Source organism: Pseudoliparis swirei, chromosome 21 (assembly GCF_029220125.1).
Source record: "Pseudoliparis swirei isolate HS2019 ecotype Mariana Trench chromosome 21, NWPU_hadal_v1, whole genome shotgun sequence".
Classification (NCBI taxonomy): domain Eukaryota; kingdom Metazoa; phylum Chordata; class Actinopteri; order Perciformes; family Liparidae; genus Pseudoliparis; species Pseudoliparis swirei.
The window spans coordinates 12203525-12218005 of NC_079408.1; the positions used below are offsets into that span (position 1 = coordinate 12203525).

Below are 14481 nucleotides of genomic sequence, written 5' to 3' on the forward strand. Positions count from 1 at the left end.
CGTTGCAGGTGACTGGACTGAGGGATTTAACAGGTGTGTTGTTTTCCATTGTTGTTGTGAACAGGTTCTTTAATGGACTAATAAGTGACAATCAAACCACAATATTACAAGTACAAGTCCTGCATTCAAACTCACCCACAAGTAAAAGTAAAGAATTATTATAAACTAAATGTATTATACCAAAGTAACAACATTTTTTGATTTTTGCTGGGTAAATTGTGCAAAACAAATCTTTATCTTTTAATTTGTCAGACTTTTGTTTATAATTTCAGACTTTTGTTGTGAACGATAGGATTTTTTTTGGGCTACAAAAAAGCTCCATCCACCCTTTTTGGAACAACTGACAGTTCATTGTAATGAAGGCGAAAGGCTTTGGCAAAAAAAAGGTTGGGAGTCACTGGATTATACAATGAATGGTACTTTCTAAACTTATTGAATGTTTATTTTTGTGTAAAAAATAAAAGTGTAAAAAGTTAATCTGATGTGTTATTTGGAGTATAACATACATCCCTCTAAAATGAAGAGTAGTAGAAGTAGACTAAAAGTACAATACATGAGTTGCATCCTGTTAATTCCCACCATGAAAGAAAATGCTCATTCTGAAACACATGCAAAAGTTTCCCCGAGTCTAATTTTCTACTTTTGTATCACTCAATTTGAGGAGAAACTGAAGTTTCCTTTCTGGGGGATAGACGTGAGGCAACAGGGAGCGGCTGCAGATCAGAGGAAGTGTGATTAAATCAACTCCTGTACACTGGAGGGAAGGCTGCAGAAGCGCTGCATGCATGGCCTAGACCAAGTGCGCCCCCTGCAGGGAGGTCAGAGCAGTGTATCTGGCCGAGGAAGAGGAGGAGGAGGAGGCGTGAGAGGCGTGGGAGGCGGCTCTTCTCTTCAGCTCTCTGGAGATCTGGAGCCAAGAAAGCGGGTAGCAGCAGCATCCGTACAGGCAGTCGCTCCACACACTCCCCTGAAAGACACACGCAGAGCGGCCTGAACGAGGTGGGAGGCTCGGACAAAAGGTGAACGTTTAGACACACTCCTCTTTTATCATTTAAAAAACGACCAGATGAGCAGTAAAGCAGAAATGCAAAGTAATACGGCAGCTTGCACTTCAAAGATGGCCGTGCATTTGTCAGTGTAACCGTCGTAATAGAGCTCTTCTGCTTCAGTGAATATCCTCTCTCTGAGGACACTTCTTTGCTCCGAGCAACAGCAACCAGGAAGAAGAGCTCGACTGTGACGATGAAAAAGTTAGTGGGTGAGATTTGGTGAATCGATAGTCTGAGAAACACTAAGAAGGCCGATCCATGTGCAGCGTCAGCATTCTGACGTTGGTCACTTTTCATTTATCTTTCTTCTGACTTTGTCAAGTCTGACTTTACACATGTAACATCCATGTGATATCAGTAACATCAAATGCTGCATCGCAATCTGGGATGTTGGATGTGACATAACTTGCTAAATAATCTCTCCACCCGGTAAGCATCTCTACAGGCGTGAGGATCTGACTGCACTTTGTTGATTCCCATGCGACATGTGACGAGCAGCAGAAGCAACCTTTATATTTACATCCGTGTCTTTCTGGAGCAACAGACCTGGGATCTGCTCTCGATTCAATGTGGGAGGGTGGCATTAACAACTACAGTTATCACCACGCCCCCGGACACCATTGCCAGAGTATAAATCTGAATGCAACATGCAATATTGATGCAAAGTGGCACAATATACATAAACATAAATATAAAAAAATGTTGTCTAAAAACCCCCCAATATATTGTTTTATTTGGTGTTTTAACCCTCCTGTTACCTTTCGGGTCAATTTGACCCCATTCAATGTTTAATGTCGGTGTTCTTTGGGTCATTTTGACCCCAGGCTGTTTTTCACTGTGTCAAACATATAAGAAATATCAACTTTTTTATATATTTAAAGGGCTATTTAGGTAGTCAACAAACAAACATAAAGTACCTCACACTTAAACTTGGGAAACAATATTAATTCTAATAATTTTCTGGAGGTTTTAATTGCTGGGGTCAAATTGACCCCGAGGGTAAAATATGTCAGTAAATATAAAGGTAACAGGAGGGTTAAACATTGAATGGGGTCAAATTGACCCTAAGGTAACAGGAGGGTTAAGATATCCTGACGTATGCATTGGCTGCTCGTAACAACACGATCAAGCAGTCACGGACTTTGTTGTTCTCGCGCTGCTCCGCTGTTGCAGCGTTCTTTCCGTCTACAAACAGCCCACACGCCGTGGCTTGTTTTCATCAGAACTTCTGGCACCTTCTTCGATCGACAGCGGCCCACTCCGCCTCCGGAGGAGCCGACTTCACCAACCACCACCTCCCTCTCTCCGGCGGCAGCGCTCCGGCTCCTCCCTGCCTGGCCTACCACCCACTCGGAAGAGGCTGAGCTTATCCAACGCCCGACACACACAGACAGCGTCATGGGCTGTTTCCATGTCCAACATATGTTCGTTGCTTTGTGATCCGCCACGATCAGCGACCGTCTATCGAGATGTGTGGTCGTGCAGGTGTGTGAGTGTTTGGCGTGGACCGGCTGAGCTGCCCGCTGTATCTTAAACGCACTCACAGCTACTTGTCTATTCATCGAGCTATTTATGGCTCTGGAGAAGATTTATAAATGTAAAAAACGTGTCCTGATTTCACTGCATCCTCAGCATACGGCGCAGCTTCATCCGCTGCCACTGCGTGGACTCCAAACGCGTAATAATCTATGTTACTGGACGGCTACTTCCCACGTGTGCTGTTTTTGTCTTATTATCTAATCCTAACGATCCAAAGCTCCAGCGGCTCTGTGTTATCAGCTGGGGTTCTCTAAAGGGTCAAACTCGACATGAATCAGTTCAGTTCGGTTCATCGGCAACTCGCATCAAGCGTGGCTCCGACGAGGTGGAGCCAGACGCAGCTCACATTCAGGGCCAAGGGGTCTAGGGGGCGTCGGCACCCGCCAAAATTGTTTTTCCCCATTCGCGGCGTGCACTACTGAATAAGCCATTTGATGATGTGCATAGATTATAAAACCCTCTGAGGCAAATGTGTAATTTGTGATTTTGGGATATACAAAATAAACCCAATTGAATTGAATGATTAAATATATCATTTAAAAAAAAAAAGAAGAAGCAATGGCTTCCTCCGCAAGATATTAATCCTATCTGTGCTGTATTACCGGAATGCCGTATCGTTCCCTGACCGACGCCCTCATGGCGAGAGAGGCCGGCGGGACGCAGCTGATACAATCCAGCAGGGGCAGGCAAGCACAGGAGCCCACGGCACGGGTCACCTTACAGGTAAACACCGGGAGGCAGCACAGGGCAAAGCAGCCTGCACACACACACACACACACACACATGATCAACTCACAGTACGTAAAAACATGATGGTTCATCATTTCAGGATTTTTTTTTTTTTTTTGCATTCAGCCTGGACAGAAACACCATGAAGCTCAACATGTTTTATATTTTAGTGTAAACTGTATTATGTGTGGTCACTTACAGTCTCCCACGTCTTTATGGCACTCACACAGGCCAGTACTCCATTCACCTCCATTCTGAAGCTTGCTCTCTGGCTGGACCCGGACCACCTGTGGAGACATAGCTGAGCCGGCCCCCCAGGACCGGGAAGATCACGTTGGGGTTGGTTCACACATCCATTCAAAGTCCTCTACCAATGGCTTCCCCTCATGTGTTGGACTTTTAATATACAGTGGGTACGGAAAGTATTCAGACCCCTTTAAAATGTTCACTCTTTGTTTCATTGCAGCCATTTGCTAAAATGAAAAAAGTTCATTTTATTTCTTATTAATGTTCACTCAGCACCTCATCTTGACAGAAAATAACAGAAATGTAGACATTTGTGCACATTTATTAAAAAAGAAAAACTGAAATATCACATGGTCATGAGTATTCCACATTGAGTTAAACATTGTAGAATATTTTCATAAGATCATCTTGTTTTATTAATTCATTGTGATGAGACGCATCAGTTGGATCTCACTGTGTGTCTTTTGAGCCGACCCGATACATCGAGTTCACGTTAGCATGTGTTCATTATAACATGACGGGATTCAGATCGGTTGGCATGATTAAAATTATTTTTTATGGTAATCTAAAGGATACTCAAATTATTTGGTACATGTTGACGAGTCATGGAATAAGTATTTTAATATTTTATTTAGGTATAATAGTAATATCATAATTTTAGAATATTCTATTACAAGTAAAAGAGTGGAATAAGTAAAATATACTTTTTTAAGTAAAGTAGACATGCTGTCAGATTGCACGTCTTTCTTATTGGTTTATTATTACTGTCGCTTATATACAGTATATATATATATAAATATATTTATTTTATTTTATATATATACAGGACTGTCTCAGAAAATTAGAATATTGTGATGAAGTTCTTTATTTTCTGTAATGCAATTAAAAAAACAAAAATGTCATGCATTCTGGATTCATTACAAATCAACTGAAATATTGCAAGCCTTTTATTCTTTTAATATTGCTGATTATGGCTTACAGCTTAAGAAAACTAAAATATCCTATCTCTAAATATTAGAATATCATGAAAAAGTATACTAGTAGGGTATTAAACAAATCACTTGAATTGTCTAATTAACTCGAAACACCTGCAAGGGTTTCCTGAGCCTTGACAAACACTCAGCTGTTATAAATCTTTTTTTTTACTTGGTCTGAGGAAATATTAAAATTTTATGAGATAGGATTTTAGAGTTTTCTTAAGCTGTAAGCCATAATCAGCAATATTAAAAGAATAAAAGGCTTGCAATATTTCAGTTGATTTGTAATGAATCCAGAATGCATGACATTTTTGTTTTTTTAATTGCATTACAGAAAATAAATAACTTTATCACAATATTCTAATTTTCTGAGACAGTCCTGTATATATATATGTGTGTATGTGTGAGACTGTCAATCAGAAATACTCGTTTTCAAAGGAAAGGAGGTCAATATAAAGTAGAAGTATAAAGTAGCAAGAAATATATCAACTCAAGTACAAAAAAGTACAAATAAACCCAAAATTGTACGATTTGCATTGGAAGCAACTACTCTGATTATTTGATGTTCACACTTCCTGATTGTGAAAAAAACAGGACCACATCTCATGAACCCATCATCTCAGTTAGAGGGTAAGCTCAAGGAACCAGTGAGGCCTCAGAGGAAACCTCCACGCCCCTCACTCACGAGCTCCTGACCCAGAGGAGGGGAGGACTCCTCCAGAGCCTTCCCTGTTCCTGGTACATGACTCAGAGCCAGCCTGCTTTTCTCTAAACAATGATCTACATCAATACAGTACAACTGGAAATGTGTAACCAGAAAAAGAAGAAGAATAGATGACTTACCCGTCTGAGGGTTTAGTTATCAAAATCCTGATGCAGGAAAAACTGGTACGGGCCCCTTTTAGTCCTGTGAGACTTCACCTCTCTTTCTGTCTTCTCACTTTGACGTTAACGCTTGCACGTGTGTGTGTGTGTGTGTGTGTGTGTGTGTCTGTGTGTGTGTGTGTGTGTGTGTGTGTGTGCTTGTGTGCATGAGCTCTTTGCTTGACTGCAGTGTTTTGGTGTAAATATGAAAAGGTGGGTAAACAAGGCGATGTGCTCCCATGACAGTTAATTCTGCTGACATGTGCTATTTCGTTCATAGACCTCAGTGAGAGATAAGTTAATGTCTAACGATTTATATATATATATATATAGAGAGAGAGAGAGATAATCAAAATGTCATCACAGAGCACTTGTAGATGAAACGTTTACCATTTTGAGAGTACAAGTAATTACAGATTTTTTCTTTTTTTTCTTTAAGTGAGCTATGCTAATGTTCATTGTGTCACTTTTTTTTGAGGATTCTGCTCAGTTAAAAATACATCAAATAAAATTATAATATTTACGCCTGCAGTGGAATTTCACCGTAATAAAATGCTTCATGGGTAATTACTTTGAAGCTGTGCAACATTAAAATTAAAATAAATCCTTTAATCCGATGTCCGGAAAGAGGAAAAGGCCAGTGGAGTGAATGTTGCCCCCATGGAGAAAAACCTGCCTCCTCCTCCTCTTCCTCCTCCTCCTCATGAGGGCTGCAGCTGAGACAGGTGATCTCACAGAGGATTACCAGTCATGGGGGGTGAGAGAGTAGAAACTATAATGCCTGGTCCCTGCAGTCAAAACGGGCAATGACCATTATATGTCTCCAGTAAGAAGAGATGAAAGTTTTATTTTAAGGATTTATTCTTATCAGAACTTGAAAGTGTGATGAATGTTTCAACCAATATTTCAAAACCGTATCGGCAAAGAAAGAATTAGGGCAGTCGTTCAATATTTTGGGAAATATTTGCTTTTATTTGACAAGAGTCAGATGAGAGGATCGACACCGATCTCACGTGTTTGGTACATTAAAAAATCGTAGGAAGCAGAAAGTTCGCCCGGCTCATCTTATTAAAGACAGGAAAGTTTGTTTGAGATATCTGGCACATAAACACCGATTTAACACCTTTTTTTTAACGATACATGAATGTGTTAAAAGTGAATTAGTACGTCAGAGTTACGTTGGGACAGAGACGTTGAGGCTGTCTAGAAGTTGTCGTGCTAAGCTAAGCTAACGGGCTGCTTCGTATCGACTGTCTTGACATGACGGTCGTATCGATCGTCTCGTCTAACGCCCGGCTAGAAAGTGAACGAGCACATATCCCAGAATGTCAAACTATTGCTAAGCTCCGCCTCCATTTATACACAAACAATAGAGAAAACACAAGTCTCCGAAAACGAACACGTCTTTATTTACAATGTATTTGAGGTCATAGATATCTATATATATGTGACATAGTAGAGGGGAATGGCTGACATCACGGGAGGGTGATTTGATCGTGTGTGATGTCATATGATTCCTGTGATAAAGTCACTCCCTCAGGGAAATTAAAACCTTAAAAACTGAGTTTTACAGAACTCATTTTAATGCCATTTTTCTCTGTAGTATATTAAAACAAGTCTGGAGAGAACCAATCTTTTCAGCCAATAGGAAACCCCCATTTCAGTCTCTAACAGGCCTGATGATCAGACTCTTTTTCCATGCTGATTTTCACCCTGATGTTCAAATGTTTAACCAGAATGGACTCTCGCCTCTGCACTTGCACTTTGGACGTGTGCAATCCGTCCTGTGAAGCTGGACACAGTGGAAAGAGACAAACGAGACACTCAAGAAATCATTAATGTGCAACAACAATACGTTACCTAACATCCGCCTTTTGGGGAGAAGATGCATTCATGCAGAAACTAGAAACATTTATCATTTCCTCCATCCACCATGGAGGAACTAACCCTATATCTGCTTTATTCTTTATACGTCGGAGCATCTAACGCCCCCGTGTTCGGGTTCATGACATCACCCGTCGTCCACATGAATTTCACCGACTACGTCTGAGCGACTGCCGCTTCCGGCGCTACTAAGTCATTCATGCACTAATTTTCTTGAGACTGGACTCTTTCGTTTCCGGCATGAATCAAACATCCATCTCCCGCCTCCAACTAGTCCAGAATACAGCAGCTCGGCTTCTGACTGGTTCTAACAGACGGCATCACATGACCCCAGTCCTGGCCTCTCTCCGCTGGCTCCCTGTTCCTTTTAGAATGGATTTTAAGATTTTACTGATCACTTTTAAAGCACGCCTGGGTCTGGCCCCAAGATACATCATTGAAATGTTAGCTTCTTATGAGCCGGCTCGCAGCCTTAGATCCTCCGGGGGCCTTCTGGCCGTTCCAAAGTCGAGGCTTAACTCAAAGGGTGACCGTGCTTCTGCCCCTCAAATTTGGAATGACCTACCGGACGGGATAAGGCTCGCAGAATCAGTAACTTCTTTTAAATCACTTCTTAAAACCCATTTTTATGGAACAGCTTTTAAGTGATGTCGTCCTTCTATGCAGTTCTTTGGTTCCCCTAATTTAGTTTGTCTGTTTTTTATTTTATATTTGTATCTTACCGTTCTATTTGTTTTGCCTTGATTCTCTGTAGAGCATTTGTTTTTATAGGTGCTATATAAATAGTTATTATTATTATAGTAATAATAATAATAATAATTACAATTATTATAATTATTATTACTAGAGTAGCAGCCAGTTAGATTCAACAACGGCTCGACGTCCGTGATGACGGGCGGAGCGTCTCAACGGCGATTGGCTTTCGCAACTTGAGCGAATTTTTCTCTTCGCTATATTCGCGCCATTCCCGCCGAAAATTAGCGTCATTTTCAACCATTTTGTCTGCGCATTGACTTTGTATGGGAGCTACTTGCGTGGAAAAAATGTCAGCGCTTTTGTTGTGAACGCAGCATCGGGGTATCTCAGATCTCTCCAGACAGAAGCAGAGTCGCTTACTAAGAGCTGCTGTTGCAGTTCCTCAGAGTCGTTTGCTAAACCTGTATTTTGACTCTTTACGTAAGTCCTTTTGCCCACTCCTTCAGGACGATTCTGTGTCGGCGTATTCTTCATGGACTATACAGTGGGTCCGGAAAGTATTCAGACCCCTTTAAATGTTTAACTCTTTGTTTCATTGCAGCCATTTGCTAAAATCAAAACATTTTGTTTTAATTCTCATTAATGTTCACTCAGCACCCCATCTTGACAGAAAAAAACAGACAAGTAGAAATTATTGCAAATTTAATAAAAAAGAAAAACTGAAATATCACATGGTCATGAGTATGAACTTTTTTGATTTCAGAAAATGGCTGCAATGAAACAAAGAGTGAACATGGAAAGGGGTCTGGATACTTTCCGTACCCACTGTATATATTGTTGTTTCTCACAAATTCAGCCAGTGTGTGTTTGATATCTTTGAAACAAAAGTTAAAGGTTCTGTCGGTTGGAACAAAGTTTGTTATGATGATGTGTATATCGGGTTTAATAATTTGTTTTCCCTTTCTTTGCCTTGAGTAATGCCAGATTTGATGGATTTGGAAGGGTTGCATCATAATTACATGTGAAAGTCAAGCCAGACACATGTGAAGGCTTTTCATCACCAATGAGGATTTTCCACTCGATTGATACTCAAGTCACAACTTTAGACTTTAGACCAGGGCTATTCAACTTCAGTAGCAAGTGGGCCGAATAAGAAAATCACGGGGGGTGTGAGGGCCGCACAGAATATTGATCAAATAATGGCTCAAAATTAAAAACAGTAATGTATATTTCCACAGGTAAACAGTCACACACGAAAATGCGTCGGTATTGTGTGGCAAAAGTGTTGTGAACAAGCATCACTATAAACATGTTTCAAAGTGTAAATATCCGCTCAAGGTAACCAGTTGTTTCAGATCCCAAACCAAACTGTTCCCATGAAAACATAAGAAATGTGACTTAATGGATCAATATATAAATTAATTGAAATGACACTAATATCTGGTGGCGCAGTGCACAGACTGCATGTCTTTGAGTGCAGACTCCTTTTGCGTGAAAGGGATCGAAACCAGGTCGGGCGATCTTTTTATTTTTATTTTTTCGAAAATGTATTTCTTCCTCCGTGGCTGTGATGCACTGCTCACTTATACAATCGTAACCGCCGACATGGATATGAACGGTGGCTTGAAGATCTCCAGCAATATGTTTGTGAATGTGTGACGAATCTGGTGCGCGAGACAGAGCCCCGCTGCAGACGTGAAGAGAACACAACGCACGCACGCGCAGGGAAACCAGTAGGTCTGAAAACCTGTAGGGGTGTAAGAACGGCAACCAACACGGGTGCGTAACATAAAGATGTAACCATACAGGTTTGGTTGAGGCAACAGTGAAACTCAATGGCTCTGGGTTAAATGTCTCATTGTATAAAAGAGGCGTGTCCGTCAGTTTTATTTTTTCTTACCAAGCTATACTGATTTGCAGGCAGTCTTGCGGGCCGTAGTTAAACTCAAACGGGCCGTATCCGGCCCGCGGGCCGCTAGTTGAATAGGCCTGCTTTAGACCTTAGACTTTAGACTTTAGATTCGTGCCCTTTCTTGGAAATTAGTCTTTTGGCTTGAAAATACTTGATACCTCCCATCAAATTTAAAGTATGTTGCAAAAAATCTCGACCATGAATTCTTTAATCTCCCTTTTATTCCATCAGTTGTTAACTAACTTTAACGCTAATCATTCCCTTGCCAGTGTGCCCTTAATTCCACAGACTCATTTCCTGTGAACCAATCCAACATCACCCAAGGGGAGAACCATGAAGAACCACCGTAACGTGGCTGACTGGCAGTTGGAAAAAAGTGACACCAAAGATATTTACATGTGCAGCACAACGAATGATGACATCAATGGCATCCCACGAAGAGCTCACAACTCAAAGTTTTGAAATTGACTAATGATTCTGGGTTTGTCTCGAGACATGACTCAGAGTTGTGAGCCATGACTTGACACTAATTTAAGACTTGCAAAAAAGTGACTTGCTACAACCTCTGATCTAGATACACTAGATCATGGTTAGGTGTTGGGTTTAGAGAAAGCAGCGGTTGTTGACAGCGGATGAACTAAGCACATCATCTACAGCCAATCATTCTCTGAACTACCTCACAGGTTGGACATTGGCGTTTTTCTACATGGACTAGAGAGCTGCGGTTCAGTGACCAGCGTGACATGCATGTCTGGGGATTACCGAGTAGTGTCTTGTCATTGGCTGGCGCCTCAGTCGCTCCCTCATAACGGGAGGCGCGTAATTACGCGCTGCGCCCTCGAAACTTTGGCACACCTCCGCTGCGTAATCGGAAGTGTCAACACTGCCACTCATATCGAGCGCGCGCCGCCGAAGTCCCCATGTGCTGCGATGTGAGTCAGGCCACAAGAAGAGGAAATCCCCAAGGCCGACAAAAGGACGAGAGGCCCCTTTAAATCGACGCGCGAGAGAGAGAGGTATAGAGAGAGCGAGAGAGCGAGGGAGGGAGGGAGCGCGATCTGATCAACAACAACACTGTTCTTCTCAGGAGCCGCGTTTACCGGAGCCAGCTCTTTCCCGCAGCCTCGGTGGAGGAGAAGAGGTGAGGCAATGTTTATTTGACGGTATTTCCTCCGGCGCTGTCGCGGCCATCGATCCCGGTAACGCCGCCGGTGTGCTTCACGCGGGCGGAGACGCGCCGTGTATTCCCGGGAGAGAGCGGAACGGAAGCCACGCTACTGAAACGGCAGCTGTGCGTGGTTGTCGTGTCCAGGAAGGCATCCGCTCCACCTGTTAGCGCAGGAACACAACAGTGCTTGTTTCGGCATAAACAGCAGGGGGAGGGATGGGGGGGGGGGGATTGTCCGCGCGCACTTGCCACGCGCGCCTCTGACGCACGAGAGCTTATTTTCTGACCCACGTATTTACTTTCTTTCGCAGGCAACGAGGACTTTCTGTCCGTCACCTGCACCACCGCGTCGTGTGCCGCCGCTCATACATCGGCGCTGGTGGATGCCATTGCGGAAGTAAGAGGCGGTTCGTCACGACCCGAGAGCTCGGTGCTGTGCGGACCTCTAGCGGCCGATCGGGAGAAGTGCTCGAGATGTACGGAGCGTCAGGTATACCGGGGCTCATCGCGCCCAGCGGGCCGCCCCGGCAGCCCGGTCCGGCGGGGCAGTACAGCCCGGGACACCCCCAGGTGAACGGCGGCGGCGGCAGGGGGGGCAACCCGCAGAGACTCGGACAGAGGGCGCCCAAACTCGGACAGATTGGTCGAACCAAGAAAGGTGGGTCTCCGGTGGGCTTGTTTGTTTATAGGCGAAGTTTTGTTTGTTTGGGTCAAGTACATGGCCGTGACGTCATAGAAACACTGGCTTCATTTTTTTTTAGAAATGTTTCCTTAAATGTTCATTGTTTTTCACAGCAGAAGTCTCCTCTCCAAAACACACCCGACCAGGGTATACAAGTCTGTAAAGAACACAGAATAAAGCAGTTCCATGTTTTAATCCACAGGAAGTAGTTTATAGTTAAAGCCAATATCTAAAAAAAAAAGTGTATCATGAAAATATGGCTTAAATCTGGATAAACAAACAAATGCACTTTGTAACTCTTTATTTTAATACGTACAAATATTCGAACTTATTATATCTGTAAGTTAAAGTTTCCGATTCTACTCTCTAAATGGACAAAATAGATGTCAACCACAGCGTCTTGTACCGGCGCACTCTTCACTGAGAGGCACCCATGACCTTTGACCTTTTCCTCCTCAGTGGACTTGGATGACGAAGACCTGGATGACATCATGAACAACAACGGGCAGTGTCCCGTATCCCTGTCGCCCATCTCCTAAACTTCACAGAGAAGTGGCAACCCCCCAAAAACAACGAAAAAACGAGAAATACCCCCAGGAAGCCCAAACTCCCCTTTCGGTGACCTCGGCCTCGACCCCGTCGTGCGTCCGACCGACACTTCCGACGGCTCAACAAACGCCTCATTTAGCGGCGGCCTCGGCCTCGATTGTACATAGTGTTTATTTATCTTACCTTTTGGTGAATGGATGGCTTGTGTTGCATCGCTCTCTGCTCGGCACCTCGGGAGGCCGTAAGATTATCAGGACTCGAGGGAAGGAAGTGTCTACATTTTTTTCAGAGCTTCTTCACGAGGGCTACGTTTCTAAAGTTGCACTGAGCAAATGGTCCGGCCGGACAGCATCTTCTCACCCGCCTGTTTTCTGGTGAGGGATCCTGAGTCCGTGGGTTTGGCCGCGTGAGGGAACACGGACGCGTTAATGTCTAACACACGGGTGAAATATGAAGCTTTGGTTGCGCAGTGACGGACGCTCGATATTTACTGAACGAGAAATAAAACTACTGCTATTTATTTATCGTTTAAAAGGGGAAGAAGGAAAAAAAAAGGAAGACGCGTCGTTATGGCTTCTTAATGTTTTTTACTCGTTTCCGAATGGAAATCGCTTCAACCGAGATTGAATCGTGTTTTCAAAGCTGGTGCACTTTTGTGGGAATGCCTGTTATGTGCAGTGGCATGTTCTATGCATGGAGTCTGTGAACGCATCCACACACGTAGCTGCTCTCCTGTTATTAAGGGCTAACGTAGAAGTATTTCCAAACCGCACCGTTCACGCTCTTTTAGATCACGCTGAGTCAACACTTTTTTTTCCGAAAAGCTCCTCGTTGGCAGACTCGGCAGTGAAAAGTCGTAAACAACAACAACAACAACACGGTTTCTGGAGGTTTTGTTAGAGGCGGACACGTACGGCTCCAGCACTTTGAAAAATCGATCGGCGAATGCCATTTGATTGGAATCGATTGGCACACGATGACGTCATCGCGAGCTCCCTTACGCAACACCTGGCTGTCGTCAGAGCGTCTCTAAAGTATAATGTCAACCTTCACTTCACAGTTACGAGATAATGACAACAAGCAGCTCTCTGTGATTAGTTCTCTCTGCTGAGACAATCTTAACACGGATCTTTTTTTTTTGGGACGGGGGGGTAATTATTATTATTATTATAATTTTTGTAAGATTGCGGTTGCACCTGAAATGACACGCTACTGTCGGCAGAGGCTCACGCCGACCCCTCCTGCATGGACACGGCCGACCTTTCATCGTGCGCCTCTGGGGAGTTAAAGATGAATCTTCGTGGGATTTTTTTGTTGTTTGGATGCACTCGTTTCCAAATCGTGTTCCTTAAATATTCAAGACGCATTCACACGACTGTAAAAGGGATAGGTCGGATTTTATTTTGAAGTGAGGTCGAATTTATGCATAGTGACGGAGTTTGGAGAAACAGACGGAGTAGCGCCAATGCGTTGCTGTGATGCCTAAAAACATCAAAATCAGATACATGTCGAATATTTTCAGGTCACACTGACGGTGTCTATGAAACCGTCACCGTCGTGTGATGTGGCCGGATTCAAATTAAAGGCACAATGTGGAGCGGTAAACAGCTGAAAGACACATTTTACAACACACCCTGCTTTTAATGAGAATCTGTTTGATATGATATTAAAGAAAATTAGTATCTGCTTCCTCATTCATGAATCCAAAAGCCCCCTCTCCATGTGTGTTTTTCACATCCCGCTCACATTATTACTTCAAATTATGCATGAATACGGATTATTGATACTCAAAATGTTCCTCCTTGAGCAGATGAGTGACAACGACCCTCTTGTGTCCGACTAGTGTCCGCAGTACAATAAGTAAAGGGCTTTCCCAGTGGAAATATTCTGTTCATGATGTGATGATCCTCAAAGGTGCTAAATTAAAATCTCACGAGCATGTCTATCGCCTGAGGCCTTAATCAGACTATACAAGCGGAGTACATGACACAAATCAAAACTATATATATATATATATCGTCATATTCAGAATTTGCTGCTATATTAATGACCTGACTGTCAAACAGAACCGTGAAGGAAAAATAAGTTTTATTTTTCCTCTGTTGAATAAGGATTCAACTTTTTTCTTTTCTTTCTATCTTTAAAGTAAAAGTAAATGATGTTATTTGCCATCGGCTCTGACTCTG

General features: G+C 43.0%; 2 protein-coding genes across 2 annotated transcripts; one reads left to right on the top strand and one right to left on the bottom strand.

Moving 5' to 3' along the window:
* Window positions 1–790: 790 nt before the first annotated feature.
* On the bottom strand, window positions 791–3616 carry LOC130212153 (placenta-specific gene 8 protein-like). The gene is made up of 3 exons (XM_056443293.1): window positions 3517–3616; window positions 3191–3345; window positions 791–967 (listed from the first exon to the last, which is right to left on the bottom strand). Exons 1-3 carry the CDS (start codon window positions 3614–3616, stop codon window positions 791–793), a joined length of 432 nt encoding a protein of 143 aa, XP_056299268.1.
* A 7320-nt stretch (window positions 3617–10936) lies between these two features.
* si:dkey-112a7.4 (uncharacterized) lies at window positions 10937–14238 on the top strand (the record flags this gene model as incomplete). The annotated part of the gene is made up of 3 exons (XM_056442969.1): window positions 10937–11037; window positions 11376–11722; window positions 12206–14238. Coding segments are annotated over 3 exons (528 nt in total), but the record flags the coding sequence as incomplete, so codon positions are not given.
* Window positions 14239–14481: the final 243 nt, after the last annotated feature.